At 41.2% G+C, this 22,848-nt stretch overlaps 2 protein-coding genes across 5 annotated transcripts in view; one reads left to right on the top strand and one right to left on the bottom strand.

The window, feature by feature from the left end:
* Positions 1–2,118: 2,118 nt before the first annotated feature.
* Positions 2,119–11,107, bottom strand: LOC110972474 (Bardet-Biedl syndrome 1 protein homolog). Its single transcript, XM_022222861.2, has 7 exons — positions 10,870–11,107; positions 6,361–6,772; positions 5,159–5,341; positions 4,481–4,612; positions 4,047–4,153; positions 3,820–3,940; positions 2,119–3,635 (listed from the first exon to the last, which is right to left on the bottom strand). The coding sequence occupies exons 2-7, from the start codon at positions 6,733–6,735 to the stop codon at positions 2,805–2,807; spliced, it is 1,749 nt and encodes a 582-aa protein (XP_022078553.1). The 5' UTR covers positions 6,736–6,772; positions 10,870–11,107; the 3' UTR covers positions 2,119–2,804.
* An 850-nt stretch (positions 11,108–11,957) lies between these two features.
* LOC110947555 (kinesin-like protein KIF20B) overlaps positions 11,958–22,848 on the top strand; it is a 37,765-nt gene continuing 26,874 nt past the window's right edge. For 2 of the 4 annotated variants that reach the window (XM_051939673.1, XM_051939674.1), the window contains exons 1-9: positions 12,058–12,076; positions 14,972–15,078; positions 15,149–15,241; positions 15,412–15,531; positions 15,605–15,743; positions 15,823–16,007; positions 16,199–16,241; positions 16,445–16,587; positions 17,042–17,114. In XM_051939673.1, coding sequence (XP_051795633.1) covers positions 14,974–15,078; positions 15,149–15,241; positions 15,412–15,531; positions 15,605–15,743; positions 15,823–16,007; positions 16,199–16,241; positions 16,445–16,587; positions 17,042–17,114 — 901 coding nt within the window. In that variant the 5' untranslated portion in view covers positions 12,058–12,076; positions 14,972–14,973. Of the gene's footprint in view, positions 12,077–14,971; positions 15,079–15,148; positions 15,242–15,411; positions 15,532–15,604; positions 15,744–15,822; positions 16,008–16,198; positions 16,242–16,444; positions 16,588–17,041; positions 17,115–22,848 lie in introns of all 4 variants that reach the window. The other 2 variants (XM_051939672.1, XM_051939671.1) reach the window with 2 other exon arrangements.

Genomic DNA, 22,848 nt, shown 5'->3' with positions numbered 1-22,848 from the left:
GTATTCTATTTTATTCCTGTTAAAAATTCCTAAATTGCATCATTTTTCTTTCAAATATCAGCTACTGTCTGTACTGAGCTCCCTCCAGATGTCTGATCTTCTCCTCCTATCTCTAAGGCTGAGCCCAGACACCCTACAGAGGAAGCTCATTTCAGATGCTTGTATCCACGATCTCATTCTTTGGGTCTCTACCCAGAGCTCATGACCATAGGTGAGGGTTGGAACGTAGATGATGGTAAGTCTAGATCTTCTCCTTGAGGCTCAGCTCCCTCTTCACCACGATGGTTTGGCACAGCGCCCACATTAGAGCTGCCATGCCCCATACTCCCTCAGTACCCCACAGAGCTCCTCAGGGGACACGGTCAGAGACCTTCTTTAGATCCACAAAGCACATGTAGACTGGAAGGCTGAACTCCCATGACCCCCTCAGCAGCTCTGCATGAGTAAAGATCTGATCCACCGTTCTAGAACCAGGACAGAATCCACATTGTTCCTCCTGAATCTGAGGTTCAACAATCAGTCAGAGCCTCCCTTCCAGCATCCTACAGTAAACTTTCCTGGGGAGGCTGAGAAGTGTGATACCCCGGTAGCTGGACCACTCTGGTCCTCCTTTGTGAAAATGGGAACCACCACCCCTATCTGCCAGTCCACAGACACCGGTGACCTTCAGGCCTTCACATCTCCTAACAGCTGCTTTGAGCATGGACCACTCAGACTTCATGACCTCAGCCTCCCCAGGATGCAGGAGAAGCTCTTCTGGAGGTGGGAGGTGAAAACCCTGCAGACAGGGGGCTCCACCAGACGCTTAACGTGTAAATTAATTCTTTTTTTCTGTGATTTTATTGATTGTTGTCTGTAATTGAATGAAACTGAGGAAAAACTGTAAAAATACCTGGATACAAAAATGGCCCAAAATGACGTAAAACTTGTCTGAAATGTATTGAACCTTGCCAGCTAAATCCCACAATACTCTCTGCTTTAACCTCCTCTGGTCTCTACAGGATTAAACAGGAAGAGGCTCCACCTGGTGGAACAACCAGGAACTACAGCTGGTCTCCGTTTACCGACCTTCTCTTTCCACACCGGTTAATGTAGGCAGAATTCTACTTGTAGGGGGGTGTAATTATTCATTGTGGATTTACTGATGATCTAGTGCCCTGGTAGTGGAGATAATGATGAGTTGTCATTTTGTCATGATTCATTGCACATGGGTTGGTCACTTTGTAAAAGTGAACCAAATACACACCAAGCAATACTCAGTGAGTATCTGCACAATGTGAGAATGGGTTCTGAAGGCCTATATAAAGGCCCAAAAAAGGCCACCATTGTTAGTCCAGTGAACAGCATCATGCCGCGTCTATCACATGAACAACGTCTCCGGGCACTGGGTATGGTGGAGGCCGCTTTGAGCTACAGTGATGTATCCAGGCGTATGGGCTGTTCCCAACCCACAATCAGAAGCCTGGTCCAAAGCATGCGCCGACGGATTGCTGCCTGCATCCAAGCAAATGGAGGCCATACTCGGTATTGACTGTTGTGACTTTGTGTTTGGCAGGTGCCGTTTTCTTTTGTGAAATTCTTTATTTTGAAATCATTCTTCAAACTTTAGATTTTTGTTTCTGCATGCCAATATGCTAAACAAATGATTCACAGGAAGAAAATCCAGTTTGGGGCTTCAAAATAAAAATTATGTTAAAAAATATGGTCTCTAAGTTTTTAATGACTGTCAGTGTATTTTAATAAAGCAGGTTGTCTGTTCTTTGCAGGGTTGATGGTTCGACTCCTCCTCCCGCTGAAGTGTCTTCGGGCAAAAACACTGAACCCTCATTGGCTGCTGAGGACAGGTGAGACCTTATACAGGTGAAACAGCTGTAAATAATGTCACTAAAAATAGAAACGAGGAAAGTATTCCACTGGAGATATGATTAAAGCCTGAATTATGGCATCTGATCAGAAAAACATGTCTGGAATCCTTTAATGTTCGATGTCTTGTTTTTAATTATTAAGGTTCCAAAGTAGATTTATTGGGTTTCTGTTCATAAAGATTTATTCTGACAGTATTTTTTTAAAGAAACCTTCACCTGGCTGACAAAAACAATCTGTTTAAGAAACAACAAACCCATTAGTTCAGCTTTTATTTTAGTTCACACCAGACTTAATGTAAGAAATACAGAAGACATCTGTTCTGTTTCTACAAGTTTTCCTCTGCAGTGAATCTGCTGCTTTAAACTGAAATTCTACAAACAGGAAGCAGCTGAAACTCTACATCTTCAGTTTAAACATTTGTCTGCAGCTCCAACAATTTCTCAACTTTACAAAAAATAACCTGAAAAGTGAACTAAAGTAGATATTTAAACATCTGCATTTTACCTTTAAAGTCATTTTTCTGATTTTCAACCTGAAGAAATGCAACAGAAATGTAAAAAATGTCATTTGAATATCTCAGCTTCACTAATTCTATTCAAACTAAAATCTATTACATTAAAACAGAATATATATATATATATATATATATATATATATATATATATATATATATATGTTATTTTGGTTTCAGTGTAATAGATTCAAATTCAGTTTAATTTATTACAATCATTATCTCTGAGCAATTCCCATTAAATTCTTAATTAATTTATAATAAACTTTTTTGTAACTTTAGTCTGAATTAGTCATTTTGAATTTTTAAACTTGAATTTATCAGAACAGAATTTTTCCAAAATGTTCAAAAATATCTGAATCAGCCAGCTGGACCATCAGTCATCAGGAGATCATCAGGTGATCATCAGCTGATCATCAGCTGATCATCAGGTGAGCGTCAGGCCCTCGCTGACCGGCATGTTGATGTGGGCGGTCAGCAGCGGTGAGCTCCTCCCCTCATGCAGCACAAACACCTTGATGATGTCAGAGATGCCCTTGTCGCTGGTGCACTCCACGAAGGTCTCCACGGGGTAGATGAGTCCGGGCACCAGCAGGGGGATCCTCAGATAGGGGCTCCTCATCCGGTACAGGCTCTCGTCGTACAGGAAGCTGATGGCCAGGTTCATGACGGGCCGGCAGGCCGCCGTGTTCTGGACGTTCAGGGTCAGCTTGAAGGATGGGCCAAGGCCCTGGACCACGGCGTTCATCTTGAGCGGCTCCGAGAGGCTGGAGGACATCGGCGTCAGACTGGACTCCAGCGCCTTGACGTAGGCCTTGGCGGCGGCCAGCCTCAGGCGGCTCAGGTCCATCTGGAAGGCGCGGTGCATGGCCAGGCCGTTCTCACGCTCCCTCAGCGTCTGGTCCACGTACAGCTTGGTCTTCTTGGGCACATTGAGTCGGATGCTCTGGGCCGGCGGCGGGCCGGGAGCGCTGTCCCTGTCGTCGAACGCCGCCGTCCTCTTCAGGATCTTCACCATCAGGCCGCCTCCCTTGGTGGTCATGATGAGCGTCCCGTCCTCGCGGCCGTACCGGCCGAAGCAGATGCTGGTGACCACGTCGGGAGTCTTGATGGTGCTCAGCAGGTTCTTGTCCCGGTACAGCTGCACCTCGCAGTTGGCCAGACCCACCAGCACCGCCAGGAAGCCCCTGGTGGGGAGGTCCATGGCGGCCATGGTGGTGATGGGAGCAGCGAGGATGGTCTTCCACAACTTCTTCCCCTGAAGACACAAAAACACAAAGAATCTTCCTAAAAATAGAACATTTCTGGGTGACTTCATCTGAAGTCAGTCCCCTGACCTCAGATCTGACTGATTCTTTTCGAACTTTAACCGGATTTAGTGGATTTGACAGGTAATGACTCAGACCTGTTTGTGTTGCTGAGCTCCTCTCCTTTACTTTTACCTTCTGGGTGAAGCCCTGCAGACTCTCGTCGGTGCAGCCGACCACCACGTTCTTCCCGAGTCTCACCAGACCGACGGGGTGAGAAGACAGCTCGATGCAGTACTTTGGTTTGTCGGACTCCCTGCAGGAACAAACACCTGTCAGGTTCAGTCTGTAGCCACATTAGTCAGATCAGGTGTACCGCATGGAGAGAGAGCAGCATCACCTGGACCCCAGGTGTGTCTCACCTGCGCAAGATGTAGATGTTGCCGTTACGACATGCCACCGTGATGCGGAACTCCACGTCAAACTGACCCGTCACGTCCATCATGGTGGGAGCAGCCGGCAGAGACATCTGGAAGAGTCAACGGGTTACTGATCTACATCTTTATCCTCCCAACCCAAACACCTACGACTGGTGTTAAGACATGTTCCCTTACCAACCGGATCAGACTGATTCAGACCAGATCAGACTGGTTCAGACCAGATCAGACCAGCTCAGACCAGACCAGACTGGTTGAGACTGGTTTAGACCAGATCAGACTGGTTCAGACCAGATCAGACCAGCTCAGACCAGACCAGACTGGTTGAGACTGGTTTAGACCAGATCAGACTGGTTCAGACCAGATCAGACTGGTTCAGACCAGATCAGACCGGTTCAGACCAGATCAGACCAGCTCACCTTGGACAGGATGATGAAGGCTTCGGGGTCGAGGATGAAGACGTCGCTGCTCTCCGTCCCGATCACCAGACAGCTGACTCCGTCTTCGTCCGCTGTGCTCTTCTTCAGAGTTCCGATGCAGGTGATGACTGTCTGAAACAATCGACCAATGACAGCGTGAGCAGTGAACAGGTACGACCTCAGAGGAACATCAGTGTTTTGCGGTTTTCCTGACACCATGATGGAACACGGTCTGGTTACTTTCAGCAGCAGCTTCAGTCTCCTCAGGTGGGTTCAGTCCCCAGCAGGTAAACTAGTCAGGTAGATCGTAAATACACTGCCAGGGTTTAACATTCAACATCTTATTTCTGTCCTGGAAACCACTTTCGGTCAGCAGCTGTTGATTAACAGGATTCCTGCTGTCTGACCCGAAGAAGTCACAAATCATCCAGAATGACAATGATCCATCTGTAACGGTGACAATAACAACAATTTCTCTAAAACAGCTTCAAGTTTTGAGTCATTCTAAACATTTTCCATCAAGTTTGATACATTTTGACACATTTTGAGAAACATAAACAATTTCTGAGTCATTTTGAAGGAACACTGACTCTCATAAATAAATTCTCAGCACAGGGAGATCAGTGTGAATGCAGAATGCACCTCCACCTGGTGACATCACTGTGATGTAAGCGTTACCTGCCGTCTGATTGGCTGCAGCTTGTGCAGCTGTACGAAGTCGTGCATGTCGTCGCCGTCCAGCGACAGGAAGCGCAGTGAGCGAACCGACAGCGGCACGTCGGCCTTCTTCCTGATGCTCTCCAACATCTCCTTCAGCGTCAGAGGGTCGATCTGCCCCTCCCTCACCTGCTGCCACACGTCCTGACCAATCAGAGCACAGCAGCACATCACAGGTGCAGCCAGGTGAGCCAGCCACACTGTCCTCTCCTCTGTTCATCCTGCTACGGTCTAAGGTGGACTTCATCATTTATTATTGATGATCAATCCACAGAAACCCCTGAAGATCACTGAGGTCATTTGTGCAATAAAAAATAGTGTGAATATAAATGTAAACTATAAAATAATATTAAATGCATTTTCTATCAATAACCAGGAAAGAAAAATGTTTATAGATTAAAAAAAATTTAAATGTCTTTGCAAATTTATTGTAATTTCACAAATATTTCCTTTTTACTTAACAGAAAAAGAAGCATGAGAGAAATTATTTTCGCAACAAGACTGTTGACTGGAAGTGTTTTCATCAGTCTGTATGATCTGTGGTGGTAAAAAGGCAGTTTTATCATCATATATGTAAAAAAACAACAAATCAATCAACGTTAAAAAGTCAAAAATACACACATGCAAAACTAAGGCCAGAAAATATAACTGAATTATGAAAATTTTAGACCAATATGTAGATAATTTGGTAGTTTAGTATAATTAAACCACGACACATCAATAAGTGATGTAAAAATAAAAGACAACAAATAGTTCAGCCTATGTATCTGCTGCAGGCTGGACTCTGATCATACATGTAAAGTTTGAGGCAGAATGGAGCATGTTCAGGCTAGTTACACAGCACTTCCTGTTCCATGGCCAACTGTCGAAGTTCAGCCGGCCGCCGTTTCCACACCCTTACACTTCTGTGGAGCATTTTGGTAACTTTTGATCCCCCATGCCTGGAGAACATCCTGGACAAATGTCAGCTCTGTTTGGGTTACCCTGTTTGAGTTTATATCTTTTGAAAATGTGCAAAAATTGGTCCAAAATATGACAGAACTGTTGTTGATCGGACCTAAAGATACTATAAATGAAATAAAAACTCACATAAAGAGCAGTTTTATGTTGTACAGACTGACATCAGCAGCTAATATGTCCCTGAAGAGCTGTAAATAACTGACCTGCTCCAGCGTGTTGACCTCCAGACCGGGCAGCGTGAACTTGAAGTACGGCCGCAGGTTCTTGTAGACGTAGATGCAGGGTCCGGACGCCACGGCGACGGCGGGGATTCGGGGCTCATGTAGGTCCATGAAGAAGGCGACGAGGCCGGCGGGCAGGTCCAGCAGCGTGCTCTCGCTCATCAGCGCCGTGCCGCGGTAAACCTTCAGCTTCATGCCGGAGCCGCCCAAGCCCAGGTCGCCCACCACCAGCCGGCTCTCCCCGTCACCGCTCAGGTCGGCCAGGTCCACGCAGGACGAGAAGGTGTAGAGGCCGGCCACCGGGTCGTAGTGGGCGTCCAGCCACTTCCCCCCATCACCGCTCCACTCCACCGACATGACGGCTTTACTCACCCACACAGACACACCTGGAGGCCTGGAGAACATCACAGGTCTGCTTCAGGACGGTTTACCTCATGGTTCTATTATTTATCAGATCAGAACTGCTGGAAGAAGGAACCAGGATCATCTAGAAACATGATTCACTGTTTCTACTGGAGTCATTAGAGAGAAAAGACGAATAATACTGAACAGAAAACACATTTAGTCTTTAGATTGGGACCCAGACAGGATGTAAAACTGACTAAATGACCCAAAATCATTTTTTTTAAAAAATTGAAAATGACATAAAAGCATTCCCAAACTATACAAAAATTATATAAAATGTCAGTTTTTCCCAGAACTCAGATGTTTCTCCTCCTAAATGTCATGGTTCTATCTGCTGGACTGATGAAGTTCTGAAAAAATCCATTAAAAAGTGATAAATCTGGACCCACCTCTGTGGACTTCAAGGACCTGGAATGTTCTAAATGAGACTAAACTTAAAAAACTAGAAGCAGGAAAGGAGAACGTCCCCTGGAGAAAGTTCTAGAGTAGACCTACCGACAACTGGAGAAAGTTCAGGAGTAGACCTACCGACAACTGGAGAAAGTTCAGGAGTAGACCTACCGACAACTGTACAGCTGTCCGTAGGTCTACGGTACTCTAGAACTTTCTCCAGTTGTCGGTAGGTCTACTCTAGAACTTTCTCCAGTTGTCGGTAGGTCTACTCTGGAACTTTCTCCAGTTGTCCGTAGGTCTACTCTAGAACTTTCTCCAGTTGTCAGTAGGTCTACTCTAGAACTTTCCACAGGGGACATTCTCCTCTATGGACTTCAAGGACCTGGAACTCTGGAAATATTCCCAGTCTGAAGGTAGAACTCTGAGCATTGGTGAAGTTACTGGAGATGAAGAACCAGATGGTTCTTTGGGGCAATTTTACTTCTTTTAGTGGAGATTTTGTGTCCTTTTATGGCATTTTCACTTATTTTGAGGTGATTTGGGGTCATTTTGTGGTAGTTTTGGCCCTATTTGTGGTGGTTTTGTTTCTTTTTGTGGTTATTTTATGTCTGTTTGGGTTCATTTTGCATCTTTTTGTGGTAATTTCAGTCTGTGGATATTTTGCATCATTCAGGGGAAATTTTGTGTCTCTTTGTGCTGATTTTGTGCTTCTTTGTGGTAATTTTGGCCGTTTTTTTTTTGGTGATTTAGTCTCTTTTTGTGGTTAATTTGTCTCTTTTTGTGGCTTTCCTGACTGATGTCTGATCTGTTCCTCCTGATCACTTCTGTCTGACCTGATTATTGTCTTTATATTTGATCTGTTTTAAACCAGTTTGTGGTTCAGATTCTTCTCAGTGAGACACTTTAAATATTACACTTTATTATAACTACGTGTTTAATTGTTCTGGACAAATTTTGAGCTCTATAGATGGCATATATCTGTAGCCGTTCACTCACTTTGATTTCTGTACCTTCTCAGTCCATTTTATTTTATTACTATTATTATTTTATTTTAAGAAATTCTGAGTCATTTTCAGGGAATGCTGAGTAAATATGTGTCAAATACATTAAAATGTCACACTTTGACACTTTACACTGTTTTTACAGAAAAATATGACTTTTATGGTTTCTATTTTTCTATGATTACATCTGTGAAGAAATGGGAGGTTTGGAATAAATGAAAGGTCACTACTTAAAGGGGAACTTCGTTTTTTTTCAACCTGGGGTCTGTTTCCATATGTCATTTTATACATGTGAGTGATGGAGAAATGAATTTTCAACATAGCTCCAGTATTTAGCCAGGCAGGCAGCTTAGCAGCTCAGCTAGTGAAAAGTATGGGGCAACTTGCAAATCTCGATCCGAAATCGCGCGATTTCGGAACGAGATTTGCTTTCCAGCGTCCTGAGATTTGGATACAGACCACAACAAAGAACGATTGCCAGGTAATGTGGAGGTTTTCGTTCACTTCTCATCTCTAGTATGTTGTGGGACACTCGTTGAGACTATCTGAGCCGGTCAGTGTGGGGAAAAAAACACGTTAGGGCGGACTTTGACGTGGGGGGGGGGCAAGTTGCCCCATACTTTTCGCTAGCTGAGCTGCTAAGCTGCCTGCCTGGCTAAATACTGGAGCTATGTCGAAAATTCATTTCTCCATCACTCACATGTATGAAATGACATGAAAACAGACCCCAGGTTGAAAAAAAACGAAGATCCCCTTTAATAGCATCCCTTTGGTTTCTCAACAAAACAGTCAAAATCAGCGCAGTAATACTGCAGTCAGGTCTATTTACTGGGACAACAGCAGCGCCCCCTGCTGGACACATCAATCCAACCTCAGTTATTAGTGTTTTATAATCTGTAGATTATAAATTTTAGGAGCTGCTCTCGTTTGGAAAAACTATCTTTCATTTCTACAACAGCTTCACCTTGAATATTCACAAAAAGAATAATTTTCATTCATTTTTAAATCTGTGTTTAATGTTCCACAGCATCCAGCTGCAGTAACCTCTTCTGAACTCATGTCACTTGATTTTGAACTAGACCATCTCACAGTAATCAGATTACTTCTACAGCAGTATTAGTATCTACTCTGGTATCAGATTCCAAACTACAGTTCAAATTTCATGGATTAAATTCAGGCTCCACAGCAGGAACTCAATGGACCTAAAGTGACTCCATGTTTCCTGAAGTTCTTTGGTTCCTCCAGTCCTTCGTATGTCCTCCTTTATCTCTGATGACTCAGTCCTCCTCAGCAAGGAGGAAACCAGAGTCCACTCATTTCTTCTCTGTGTTCTTCAGCTGCTCTCTGCTGGAGGGGTAGTGTTGCTCTACCTTTCTCTGGAGAACACCTCAAACGTTCTGCTGGCTTCAGGACTCACACTGTCCAGGTCCTGGTTCCACTTGGTTCTAGTGGAGAAGCTCTGGTCTGATGTTGTTCTTTGGATGTGCTCCTGCTGGAATGTTCCTCTTCTTCATCTGGTCAGACAGTATTCTGGTTCCTCCTCAGACCTTCATCTAGAAATGTCTTCAACACCTTCTGACCTCATGCAGCCCAAGATCATCACACTCCCACCTCCATGCTTCACTGTCAGGACCATGTCAGGACCTGGTCAGGTTCTCATCAAACATCTGGACTCCATCTGAGCCCAACTCATTGGTCTTCATCTGACCAGAGAATGTTCTCCAACATCCATCAGGCTTCTTCTCATTTTCTTCAGAAAACTTTCATGTGGAAGTTTAGTTCTGAGCAGTAATCAGGTTTAGTTCTGGTCCTCCGTCCATAGAGGTTGATGTTCTGAAGGTTCCTTCATACTGTCTGAGCTTCACACTAACTCTGGTTTCCATGGAGAACCCCTGAACCAAGTCTGAAGCAGCTGATGTCTGTTTTTACAGCTGGATGGAGAAAGTAGTTCACTGTCTGTGGAGTCATTTTAGGAGCTCTGATCAGTGGTACTATGACTCCTTCTAGACCTCCTGATTGGTGGAACTATGACTCCTTATAGACCTCCTGATTAGTGGAACTATGACTCCATCTAGACCTCCTGATGAATGGAACTATGACTCCTTCTAGACCTCCTGATGAATGGAACTATGACTCCTTCTAGACCTCCTGACTAGTGGAACTATGACTCCTCAGATGTTGGTTTCCTCCATTCAGTTCTCCTCCACGTAGAGCCATGATGCAGACATAGATAGACCCAGTCCATAGGTCCAGAACTGAGAACGTTCTGCTGTTCTCAGCTCCTTTTAGAACCATGTTCATCAGTTAGACTGACTGGAATCACAGCTGGATTCACTTTGAGTTTCTACTTTGGAGCCTGAACTTTAATGATCATCTCTATTAAGAGTTTGTTTCCAAGTTCATCAGAGGAAATATTCTGCTGTTCTGCTGATAAATAATGCAGTCACTGAGAGCTGATACAGTTTAAAATCATTTCACACTGATGTTATATTTTACAGCAGTAACAGAGGATTTTTACAGCCTGGTGATTCTTTAATCTGCTAATCAGCCCCATTAGCATTAGCTTAGCTTTATAAATGATACGTTAGCTCACCTCACTCACATATTTAATCATCCACAGCTCTGATAATGTTATTGACCCTACAGCTGATCAATAACAGAAAATCCAGCCTCCCCCCTCCTCCCGTCTCACCGTTGTCAAGGTAACCGTCCTGCTGCGTCCCCCTCTCTCCTTTCTTCTTTTCTTGTCGCGGTTTATTCCGTAGCTCTGACACACCAAACGATAGAAGCCGTTAGCAGCAGTTTGCTGAGTCAGATTCGATCTAGATAAAGGTTGAAAGCAGCAGATATCTGCCGCTGAAGGTCTCCGAGGTTCTAATCCATAAATCCCATCCAAACCCTCCTTCTGCTCGGCGCTGTCCACCGCTGATGACGTCACCATCAGCCACCGGTGTTTAGTTTTCATTTCAAATATTTATTTTCTTTTTTTTTGCTCTTGTTTTAATTCTGTTTTAACTGGGTTTTGTATTTGCTGCTGCCTTTCCTGGCCAGGACTCCGCTGAAAAAGGATTTCACCTAGTTAAATAAACGTTAATAAATAATTAAATATATACATTTAGCATTTTAATTATTTTCTGGTTCTTTGGTGCTTTTTTAAATTATTGTTAAAACATGTTGCTCATATAAATAAATGTATATGTTCATTTTTATGGTTCTATCATTAATATCTTATTATCTGTTTATTAAAAGTTATTATTAGCTAATAGCAACAACTATCGTGATGATATTTAGCATGTTTAGATTATTTTTTTATATCGTTAAATCAATATTTCAGGCTTTATTTTACGTTGGTTTAATGTTTTTATATTATTTTTATTTATTTAAAGTTCAGTTCTAATAATAAAATGAAATAAAAAATAAGCTTCACAGAGGAGAAAATTTGAAATCCTGCAGCAGCAAAGGAGATCAGTACAAAACAACAACAGAAAACAAGAAAGTATAGGAATAAATAAATAAATAAAAACATCAAAATAATAATTTACTTCTTTACCTTTTTCCAAACTTGACATAAGTACATCATAGACTCTATGACTGACCTTCTATATTTAGACATTGACTGTTTACAGATTTAAATTAATTTAATTTAATAAAAATGAAATAATTAAACATTTTATCTCGTTTTTATTTCAGTCCCATTAGTTCTCTCGCTGACCAGCTAGTCTCGCGAGATCGTGATCATAGATGCGAACGAGACCTGTGACGTCTCCTCACAGACGACATCCGATTGGTCAAGCGGCCGCAGTTTAAAAAGTTGACCGCGGAAAGAGGAGCAGCGGTGAAGCTAACGTTCGATGTTTTCTGTTTTTAACTCGGTGTGTGGGGGATAAAAGACGCCCAGAGTGAGTCACACTTTGATTAAATGTCTGTTTAACGTCCACATCTGCGAGTTAAAGTGAAGTTTGGTTTCTGAAAGTACGTTCCAAGAAAACAGACGTGAGAGAATGTTCGAGTTAGCTAGTTGTGGCTAATGCTAACAACAAAGCTAACAGAGGCTCATAAACTGTCCTCATGGCTTATTTTTATTGCAGTTTATTCATTATTTGCCTCTTGTGTGATTTGTTCAGACTAATAATTAAGTTTTCCTGATTGTTCTGAGCCTATTTGACTGTTGATAGCTTAATATGATGTATTCAGAGATTATTTCTTCTCATTTAAAGCTTCATTTTTTTTGGCTTTTCGTTTACCTTCAGGTAAAGTTATTAATGAGAATATTTTTAAAATCATCTTATTACGATCGGTGCAGATAGTACATTAATTAGAACGTCTTATTTAAAGATACTATTCCACAGTAGCTTTACTATCGCTCCCAGAGCTGGACTGAAAACACTGAGATTGTTTAAAAACAAACTCATTTCCATGATAAACACGCTGTTTGTTCAGCTGATACTGGGAGAGACATTATAATACTGAAATAGGTTAAATTAAAGCACGGAACGAAGTAGTTGCTCATTGGTTTAACTCTGATGTAGACATCTGAGATCATTTTATCTTTGGAAGTCATTCTGATTGTTGCAGTCATCCTACAAAACTTTATTGATTTCAACAAGGAGAGTCAAACTTATTCTACTTCAGGTTCTACATACATCCCAGTCTGATCTCCAGTGGGCCGGACCAGTAAAACCACAGCATAATAACCTGCAAATAACCACAACTCCAAATGGTTCCTTTGTTCACATTTAATAAATTATCTTTTTACTAAACATGAAGAAAAACGGGTTAAGTTTCATCAGCATTCATCCTCAGTTTATCATTTCCACATTGCAACTTCCAGATCATAGAGTGTCTACAAAAGAACACAACATCACTGTTTCCCCTGGGTTGAAATGGCTGTGAGGTGGTGGGGTGAAGGCAAGGGCCAAAGGCCCTAGGGGGGTCCGGGGGCATGCCCCCCCGTAAAAATTTTGAAAATCAAGATGCAAAATGGGGCATTCTGGCACAATTTGGAGAACATTTTGTTGTATTTGTAGCCATTTCCAAAAACTAAATTAAATAAAATTTTCATGTTTCTTTTCTAAAAATTAGTGATGGGGAGAAAATATGACAAATATAAACCCACTTGTTCTTGCGATCAAAACATGTCAACTAGTCCAGTCTATTATATTCTGGTCAGATTTCCACAAGCCATTCCAAAATGCCACATCAGTTCTTATAGACTTTAAGTAAACATTCTTGAAAACACAAACACCAAATGTGAACACATGCTCTCTTTATTACATGAGGCAAATCAAATATAAGTGGGGATTAATGTTGATCAATCTAAGCTTGCCATGGGTGTATAGTGTTTATATAATCGCGTTGGCAGTGTTGTTCAATTTTGAAAAATGCTTATGCAGACATCAAAACGGCCTGCGGGCCACTGAACCGTTGAAATTACAGAATTTGTTTTGCCATTGAATGATATAATTTCAGGCACTCTATAAATCATTTTATCAAAAGAAACTAGGAACTTTATATTCCGTTGAAATCATTTGTCTCGTTGGGTAGAACGGGTTTTGTCGTGTCTAAATGTTTTAACTGGAGCCATTTTTGCAGTCACTGTCAATTCGTATCGCCACGGACAACAGAACAGTAAGCAAACTCAGTAAAGGAAGCGAGATTGATGCCTACACTGCGTTGCTCACTTTATTTGGATGACATGAGATAGTTTTGATCGAAAATGTATAAAATGAATCCATAAAAAGATGCATAAATATTGTGTCAGAGCATCAACAGCAGGGTTCCACCAAACCAGACTCATTGTGTTCAATGTCTTTTATGTCTTGGTCTCGTTTGTGTAATTTTTTGCCACGTTTTTGTCATTTGTCCAATTTTTTGTAGGCTTGTAACTTTTTTGTCTCGTTTTTGTTGTTTTTTCACAATTTTGTCTTGATTTTGTTGTTTTTATTATATATTTTGTCTTGTTTTAGTTCTTTTTTCTTTTTTCTCCAACTTTTTGCCGTTTTGATCCTAAAGTAAAATACTACATTGCTCATTTTCAATTTCGTTTTTGTAATATTTTGTTTTGTTTTTGTCGTTTGTTTTGCTGTATGTTGTTTTGTGTTTTTTTGTCTTGCTTGTGTTTTTTCTACTTTTTGTCATTTTGTTTCTTGTTTTTGTCATTTTTCTAACATTTTGTCCTGTTTTTGTATAATTCATTTCCAGGTGACTAAATGTTGTGTTCCTTTGCAGACACTCTGTGATCTGGAAGTTGTAATGTGGAAATGATGAACTGGATTTATTTTTCTTGATAAATGTCAGGTTGTTCATCATGTTTTGTGAAAATTCCTTAAGTGTGAACTTTCTTGCACTAAAATAAAGGATCCATGAGGAGTTGTGGTTATTTATAGGTTACAGTATATATTATTATTACAGGTTATTTATAGGTTATATATTATTATTATTATTATTGTTATTATTATTATTATTATTGCAGGTTATTTATAAGTTATATATTATTATTATTATTATTATTATAGGTTGTTTATAGGTTATATATTATTATTATTATTATTATTATAGGTTGTTTATAGGTTATATATTATTATTATTATTACAGGTTATTTATAGGTTATATATTATTATTATTATTACAGGTTATTTATAGGTTATATATTATTATTATTATTACAGGTTATTTATAGGTTATATATTATTATAGGTTATATATTATTATTATTACAGGTTGTTTATAGGTTATATATTATTATTATTATAGGATTATTTATAGGCTGGTTACCTGCTGTGTGTTTGGACAGAGATGATGGAGTCGTGTTTCAACGGGAAGCCGGAGCGGGTCGGACCGGTGGAGATTGAGGACATCAAGAGAGACCTGCTGGGAGAATTTGCTGCTCTGCCTGCCCTGGTGAGTGTCACCTGTGTGCTGGTCAGGAGGATGCTGGAGCAGGTGTGTGATGATGCTGTGGTTCTCTCAGCAGGAGAACCTTCAGTCGCAGACGGAGAACCTGCAGGTTTACCTCAGAGTCCGACCTTTTACTGCAGCAGAGAGCGACAACGGACAGTCCCAGGTAACACACCTGGTGCATGTGTGTGTGACTTTTAAACCAGTGGATGCTTCAATACAGATTATCTGATGATCAAATATTAGATTTTTCCGTCAGTCAATTGATGATCTGATTGTTTCTGAGGATGAATGCTTGGAGCCAATCAGAATCCAGCAGCTGTGTTTGGTTTTCAGGACTGTGTGACCATTGAGGGGCCCGACACCGTGGTCCTCAAGGCCCCCAGGACCTGTCAATCAAACCGACAGGGCGACAAGTCCCTCCCACAGACGGCACAGAGGTTCAGCTTCACACAGGTAGCATTCTACACCTGAGCTGTGTGTCTGTCCACCTGTCTGTCTGCAGGTGTTGATGCTGTTGTGTTTCCAGGTGTTCGGTCCAGAGGCCAGTCAGAGGAAGGTGTTCGATGGTTCTGTTCGGGGTTTGGTCCAAAACGTGCTGCAGGGAGGAAACTGTCTGGTGTTCACTTATGGAGTCACCAATGCTGGAAAGACCTTCACCTTCCTGGGTCAGGACAACCTGTCTGTCTGACTAAACATCTGTCTGTCTGATTAAACATCCTGTCTAACATCCTGTCTGTCCCTCAGGTCCGGACCATGACTCGGGTCTGCTGCCCAGGTCTCTGTCTGTGATCTTCAACAGTATTGAAGGTCGTCAGTACGGTCGCTGTGACCTGAAGCCTCAACGCTGCCGAGACTTCAGCAGACTGACTGCAGACCAGCAGGCAGCAGAAAGCAGCAGCAAGAGGAACCTGCTGAGGCTGCTGAAGGAGGTAGGACGCTCTGACGTCATCACCGACGTCACTGCAGACGCTCTGATGTCATAACAAATCTCATAGTAAATAGATGAATCCAGTGTGGAGCTGCAGAAGTTGTTCCATCTCTCAATCAGATTCTGTGTTCAAACAAAAACAATGTGATTTTATAGTTTTTATTTTTGTATTTTTCTGCTTCCTGTCTGCAGAGCGACAAAACTCTGACCTGTGGAAAGTCAGCTTTTCTGGAAGGTCAGTCACAGTTTATTACCAGAGATTAACCTGAAGCCTCACAGGGATCAAACTGACCCACATCTGTGTGTGTGTGTGTGTGTGTGTGTGTGTGTGTGTGTGTGTGTGTGTGTGTGTGTGTGTGTGTGTGTGTGTGTGTGTGTGTGTGTGTGTGTGTGTGTGTGTGTGTGTGTGTGTGTGTGTGTGTGTGTGTGTGTCTCCAGCCTCTCTCAGCAGTGACAGCAGCGTAAACAGTACTTCTGAAGCCGACAGCTTCTGTCTGGACGTCGACTCAAACGTCCGTTTCTCTGTCTGGGTTTCATTCTGTGAGATTTACAACGAGAACATCCACGACCTGCTGGAACAGGTAACGCTCTCATCTGTCCCCCAGCAGCTGTTAGACTCTAAACCACAGAAACTCCTTCAGATCCATAACTTGCTTTACGAGTAAAAGCAGCATTTTGATGATTTTACAGATGTGACCAGGCTAGTTTATCCATGTTAGCCGTCTAAGTAGATAAATAAAGGTTCAGACATCTTTAAACTAAATACTTAACACCTCACGATGACCTCTTCAGTTATTTCTTTATTCCTGATTGGTCCTGTTGTTACCACGGTAACGCTCCATTTAGTACAACATTGCAGAATTATTATATTTATTAGTTTATTCTCCATAAAGGTTTCGGGTTCACTCTGATGTCTTCCTCAAACTAAACACTCCTGTTGTGTTGATGGAAGTCAGTCGATCAATGACGCGATTAATGATTGATGGTGATTGATTGATGATATGATTGACAGTGTGATTGATTTGTGACGTTCAGGTTCCCAGTGGACACCAGAGGAGGACGGTGCTGCGACTGTCTCAGGATGTCAAAGGAAACTCCTTCATTAAAGGTAAACGTATGTTTACCTGTGTGTTTACCTGTGTGTTTACTACCTGTGTGTTTACCTGTGTGTTTACCTGTGTGTTTACTACCTGTGTGTTTACCTGTGTGTTTACCTGTGTGTTTACTACCTGTGTGTTTACCTGTGTGTTTACTACCTGTGTGTTTACCTGTGTGTTTACCTGTGTGTTTACTACCTGTGTGTTTACCTGTATGTTTACTACCTGTGTGTTTACCTGTGTGTTTACTACCTGTGTGTTTACTACCTGTATGTTTACTACCTGTGTGTTTAATACCTGTGTGTTTACTACCTGTGTGTTTACTACCTGTGTGTTTACTACCTGTGTGTTTAATACCTGTGTGTTTACTACCTGTGTGTTTACCTGTACACACGTGGACAAAATTGTTGGTACCCCTCAGTTAAAGAAGGAAAAACCCACAATTCTCACTGAAATCACTTGAAACTCACAAAAGTAACAATAAATAAAAATGTATTGAAAATTAAATAATCAAATCAGCCATTACTTTTGAATTGTTGATTAACATAATTATTTAAAAAACAAACTAATGAAATAGGGCTGGACAAAAATGATGGTACCCATAACTTAATATTTTGTTGCACAACCTTTTGAGGCAATCACTGCAATTAAACGATTTCTGTATTTGTCAATGAGCGTTCTGCAGCTGTCAACAGGTATTTTGGCCCACTCCTCATGAGCAAACAGCTCCAGTTGTCTCAGGTTTGATGGGTGTCTTCTCCAAATGGCATGTTTCAGCTCCTTCCACATATGTTCAATGGGATTCAGATCTGGGCTCATAGAAGGCCACTTTAGAATAGTTCAACGCTTTTCTCTCAGCCATTCTTGGGTGTTTTTGGCTGTGTGTTTTGGATGGTTGTCCTGTTGGAAGACCCATGACCTGCGACTGAGACCAAGCTTTCTGACACTAGGCAGCACATTTCTCTCCAGAATGCCTTGATAGTCTTCAGATTTCATCGTACCTTGCACACTTTCAAGACACCCTGTGCCAGATGCAGCAAAGCAGCCCCAAAACATTACTGAGCCTCCTCCATGTTTCACCGTAGGGACAGTGTTCTTTTCTTCGTATGCTTGGTTTTTGAGTCTATGAACATAGAGTTGATGTGCCTTACCAAAAAGCTCCAGTTTGGTCTCATCTGTCCAAAGGACATTCTCCCAGAAGCTTTGTGGCTTGTCAACATGCATTTTTGCAAATTCCAGTCTGGCTTTTTTATGAGTTTTTTTCAGCAGTGGTGTCCTCCTTGGTCGTCTCCCATGAAGTCCACTTTGGCTCAAACAACGACGAATGGTGCGATCTGACACTGATGTACCTTGGCCTTGGAGTTCACCTTTAATTTCTTTGGAGGTTGCTCTGGGCTCTTTGGATACAATTCCAACGATCCGTCTCTTCAATTTGTCATCAATTTTCCTCCTGCGGCCACGTCCAGGGAGGTTGGCTACTGTCCCGTGGGTCTTGAACTTCTGAATAATATGAGCCACTGTTGTCACAGGAGCTTCAAGCTGTTTAGAGATGGTCTTATAGCCTTTACCTTTAAGATGTTTGTCTATCATTTTTTTTCGGATGTCCTGGGACAATTCTCTCCTTCGCTTTCTGTTGTCCATGTTCAGTGTGGTACACACCTTTTCACCAAACAGCAGGGTGACTACTTGTCTCCCTTTAAATAGGCAGACTGACTGATTATGAGTTTGGAAACACCTGTGATGTCAATTAAATGACACACCTGAGTTAATCATGTCACTCTGGTCAAATAGTTTTCAATCTTTTATAGAGGTACCATCATTTTTGTCCAGGCCTGTTTCATTAGTTTGTTTTTTTAAATAATTATGTTAATCAACAATTCAAAAGTAATGGCTGTTTTTGATTATTTAATTTTCAACAAATTTTTATTTATTGTTACTTTTGTGAGTTTCAAGTGATTTCAGTGAGAATTGTGGGTTTTTCCTTCTTTAACTGAGGGGTACCAACAATTTTGTCCACGTGTGTATGTTTACTACCTGTGTGTTTACTACCTGTGTGTTTACCTGTATGTTTACTACCTGTGTGTTTACTACCTGTGTGGTTACCTGTATGTTTACTACCTGTGTGTTTACTACCTGTGTGTTTACTACCTGTGTGTTTACCTGTATGTTTACTACCTGTATGTTTACTACCTGTGTGTTTACTACCTGTGTGTTTACTACCTGTGTGTTTACCTGTATGTTTACTACCTGTGTGTTTAATACCTGTATGTTTACTACCTGTGTGGTTACCTGTATGTTTACTACCTGTATGTTTACTACCTGTGTGTTTACTACCTGTATGTTTACTACCTGTGTGTTTAATACCTGTGTGTTTACTACCTGTGTGTTTACCTGTGTGTTTACTACCTGTGTGTTTACCTGTATGTTTACTACCTGTGTGTTTACTACCTGTGTGTTTACCTGTATGTTTACTACCTGTGTGTTTACTACCTGTGTGTTTACCTGTATGTTTACTACCTGTATGTTTACTACCTGTGTGTTTACCTGTATGTTTACTACCTGTGTGTTTACTACCTGTGTGTTTACCTGTATGTTTACTACCTGTGTGTTTACTACCTGTGTGTTTACTACCTGTATGTTTACTACCTGTGTGTTTACTACCTGTATGTTTACTACCTGTGTGTTTACCTGTATGTTTACTACCTGTGTGTTTACTACCTGTGTGTTTACCTGTATGTTTACTACCTGTATGTTTACTACCTGTATGTTTACTACCTGTATGTTTACTACCTGTGTGTTTACCTGTATGTTTACTACCTGTATGTTTACTACCTGTGTGGTTACCTGTATGTTTACTACCTGTATGTTTACTACCTGTGTGTTTACTACCTGTATGTTTACTACCTGTGTGTTTAATACCTGTGTGTTTACTACCTGTGTGTTTACCTGTGTGTTTACTACCTGTGTGTTTACCTGTATGTTTACTACCTGTGTGTTTACTACCTGTGTGTTTACCTGTATGTTTACTACCTGTGTGTTTACTACCTGTGTGTTTACTACCTGTGTGTTTACCTGTATGTTTACTACCTGTGTGTTTACTACCTGTGTGTTTACTACCTGTGTGTTTAATACCTGTGTGTTTACCTGTATGTTTACTACCTGTGTGTTTACCTGTATGTTTACTACCTGTGTGTTTACTACCTGTGTGTTACCTGTATGTTTACTACCTGTGTGTTTACCTGTGTGTTTACCTGTATGTTTACTACCTGTGTGTTTACTACCTGTGTGTTTACCTGTGTGTTTACTACCTGTGTGTTTAATACCTGTGTGTTTACTACCTGTGTGTTTAATACCTGTGTGTTTACTACCTGTGTGTTTAATACCTGTGTGTTTAATACCTGTGTGTTTACGACCTGTGTGTTTACTACCTGTGTGTTTACTACCTGTGTGTTTACCTGTGTGTTTACTACCTGTGTGTTTACCTGTATGTTTACGACCTGTGTGTTTACCTGTGTGTTTACTACCTGTGTGTTTACTACCTGTGTGTTTACTACCTGTGTGTTTACGACCTGAGTGTTTACCTGTATGTTTACGACCTGTGTGTTTACCTGTGTGTTTACTACCTGTATGTTTACTACCTGTGTGTTTACTACCTGTGTGTTTACCTGTGTGTTTACGACCTGTGTGTTTACCTGTGTGTTTACTACCTGTATGTTTACTACCTGTGTGTTTACTACCTGTGTGTTTACCTGTGTGTTTACTACCTGTGTGTTTAATACCTGTGTGTTTACTACCTGTGTGTTTAATACCTGTGTGTTTACTACCTGTGTGTTTAATACCTGTGTGTTTAATACCTGTGTGTTTACGACCTGTGTGTTTACTACCTGTGTGTTTACTACCTGTGTGTTTACCTGTGTGTTTACTACCTGTGTGTTTACCTGTATGTTTACGACCTGTGTGTTTACCTGTGTGTTTACTACCTGTGTGTTTACTACCTGTGTGTTTACTACCTGTGTGTTTACGACCTGTGTGTTTACCTGTGTGTTTACTACCTGTGTGTTTACTACCTGTGTGTTTACCTGTATGTTTACGACCTGTGTGTTTACCTGTGTGTTTACTACCTGTGTGTTTACTACCTGTATGTTTACTACCTGTGTGTTTACTACCTGTGTGTTTACCTGTGTGTTTACTACCTGTGTGTTTACCTGTATGTTTACGACCTGTGTGTTTACCTGTGTGTTTACTACCTGTGTGTTTACTACCTGTGTGTTTACTACCTGTGTGTTTACGACCTGAGTGTTTACCTGTATGTTTACTACCTGTGTGTTTACTACCTGTGTGTTTACCTGTGTGTTTACTACCTGTATGTTTACTACCTGTGTGTTTAATACCTGTGTGTTTACTACCTGTGTGTTTACCTGTGTGTTTACTACCTGTGTGTTTACGACCTGTGTGTTTACCTGTGTGTTTACTACCTGTGTGTTTACCTGTATGTTTACTACCTGTGTGTTTACTATCTGTGTGTTTACTACCTGTGTGTTTACCTGTATGTTTACTACCTGTGTGTTTACTACCTGTGTGTTTACCTGTGTGTTTAATACCTGTGTGTTTACTACCTGTGTGTTTAATACCTGTGTGTTTACTACCTGTGTGTTTACCTGTATGTTTACTACCTGTGTGTTTACTACCTGTGTGTTTAATACCTGTGTGTTTACGACCTGTGTGTTTACCTGTATGTTTACTACCTGTGTGTACTACCTGTGTGTTTACCTGTGTGTTTTCTACCTGTATGTTTACTACCTGTGTGTTTAATACCTGTGTGTTTACTACCTGTGTGTTTACCTGTGTGTTTACTACCTGTGTGTTTACGACCTGTGTGTTTACCTGTGTGTTTACTACCTGTGTGTTTACCTGTATGTTTACTACCTGTGTGTTTACTATCTGTGTGTTTACTACCTGTGTGTTTACCTGTATGTTTACTACCTGTGTGTTTACTACCTGTGTGTTTACCTGTGTGTTTAATACCTGTGTGTTTACTACCTGTGTGTTTAATACCTGTGTGTTTACTACCTGTGTGTTTACCTGTATGTTTACTACCTGTGTGTTTACTATCTGTGTGTTTACTACCTGTGTGTTTATCTGTGTGTTTACTACCTGTATGTTTACTACCTGTGTGTTTACCTGTATGTTTACTACCTGTGTGTTTACTATCTGTGTGTTTACTACCTGTGTGTTTACCTGTGTGTTTACTACCTGTATGTTTACTACCTGTGTGTTTAATACCTGTGTGTTTACTACCTGTGTGTTTACCTGTGTGTTTACTACCTGTGTGTTTACTACCTGTGTGTTTAATACCTGTGTGTTTACGACCTGTGTGTTTACCTGTATGTTTACTACCTGTGTGTTTACTATCTGTGTGTTTACTACGTGTGTGTTTACCTGTATGTTTACTACCTGTGTGTTTACTACCTGTGTGTTTACCTGTGTGTTTAATACCTGTGTCTTTACTACCTGTGTGTTTAATACCTGTGTGTTTACGACCTGTGTTTACCTGTATGTTTACTACCTGTGTGTTTACTATCTGTGTGTTTACTATCTGTGTGTTTACCTGTGTGTTTACTACCTGTATGTTTACTACCTGTATGTTTACTACCTGTGTGTTTACCTGTATGTTTACTACCTGTATGTTTACTACCTGTATGTTTACTACCTGTGTGTTTACTACCTGTATGTTTACTACCTGTG

This window comes from Acanthochromis polyacanthus, chromosome 19 (genome assembly GCF_021347895.1).
Source record: "Acanthochromis polyacanthus isolate Apoly-LR-REF ecotype Palm Island chromosome 19, KAUST_Apoly_ChrSc, whole genome shotgun sequence".
Taxonomy (NCBI): Eukaryota; Metazoa; Chordata; class Actinopteri; family Pomacentridae; genus Acanthochromis; species Acanthochromis polyacanthus.
The sequence above is the reverse complement of the archived record's forward strand: the minus strand, read 5'-3'. Positions and strand labels throughout refer to the sequence as shown.

What these genes read in the sequence shown, in the direction of transcription:
- LOC110972474 (XM_022222861.2), bottom strand. Translation starts at nt 6,735, where the DNA reads ATGTCGGTGGAGTGGAGCGGTGATGGGGGGAAGTGGCTGGACGCCCAC. An exon ending in TGCAGCCAATCAGACGGCAG is followed by an intron (nt 4,613 to 5,158) that starts GTAACGCTTACA and finishes CGATTGTTTCAG; the next exon opens with ACAGTCATCACCTGCATCGG. An exon ending in CCTTCATCATCCTGTCCAAG is followed by an intron (nt 4,154 to 4,480) that starts GTGAGCTGGTCT and finishes TGACTCTTCCAG; the next exon opens with ATGTCTCTGCCGGCTGCTCC.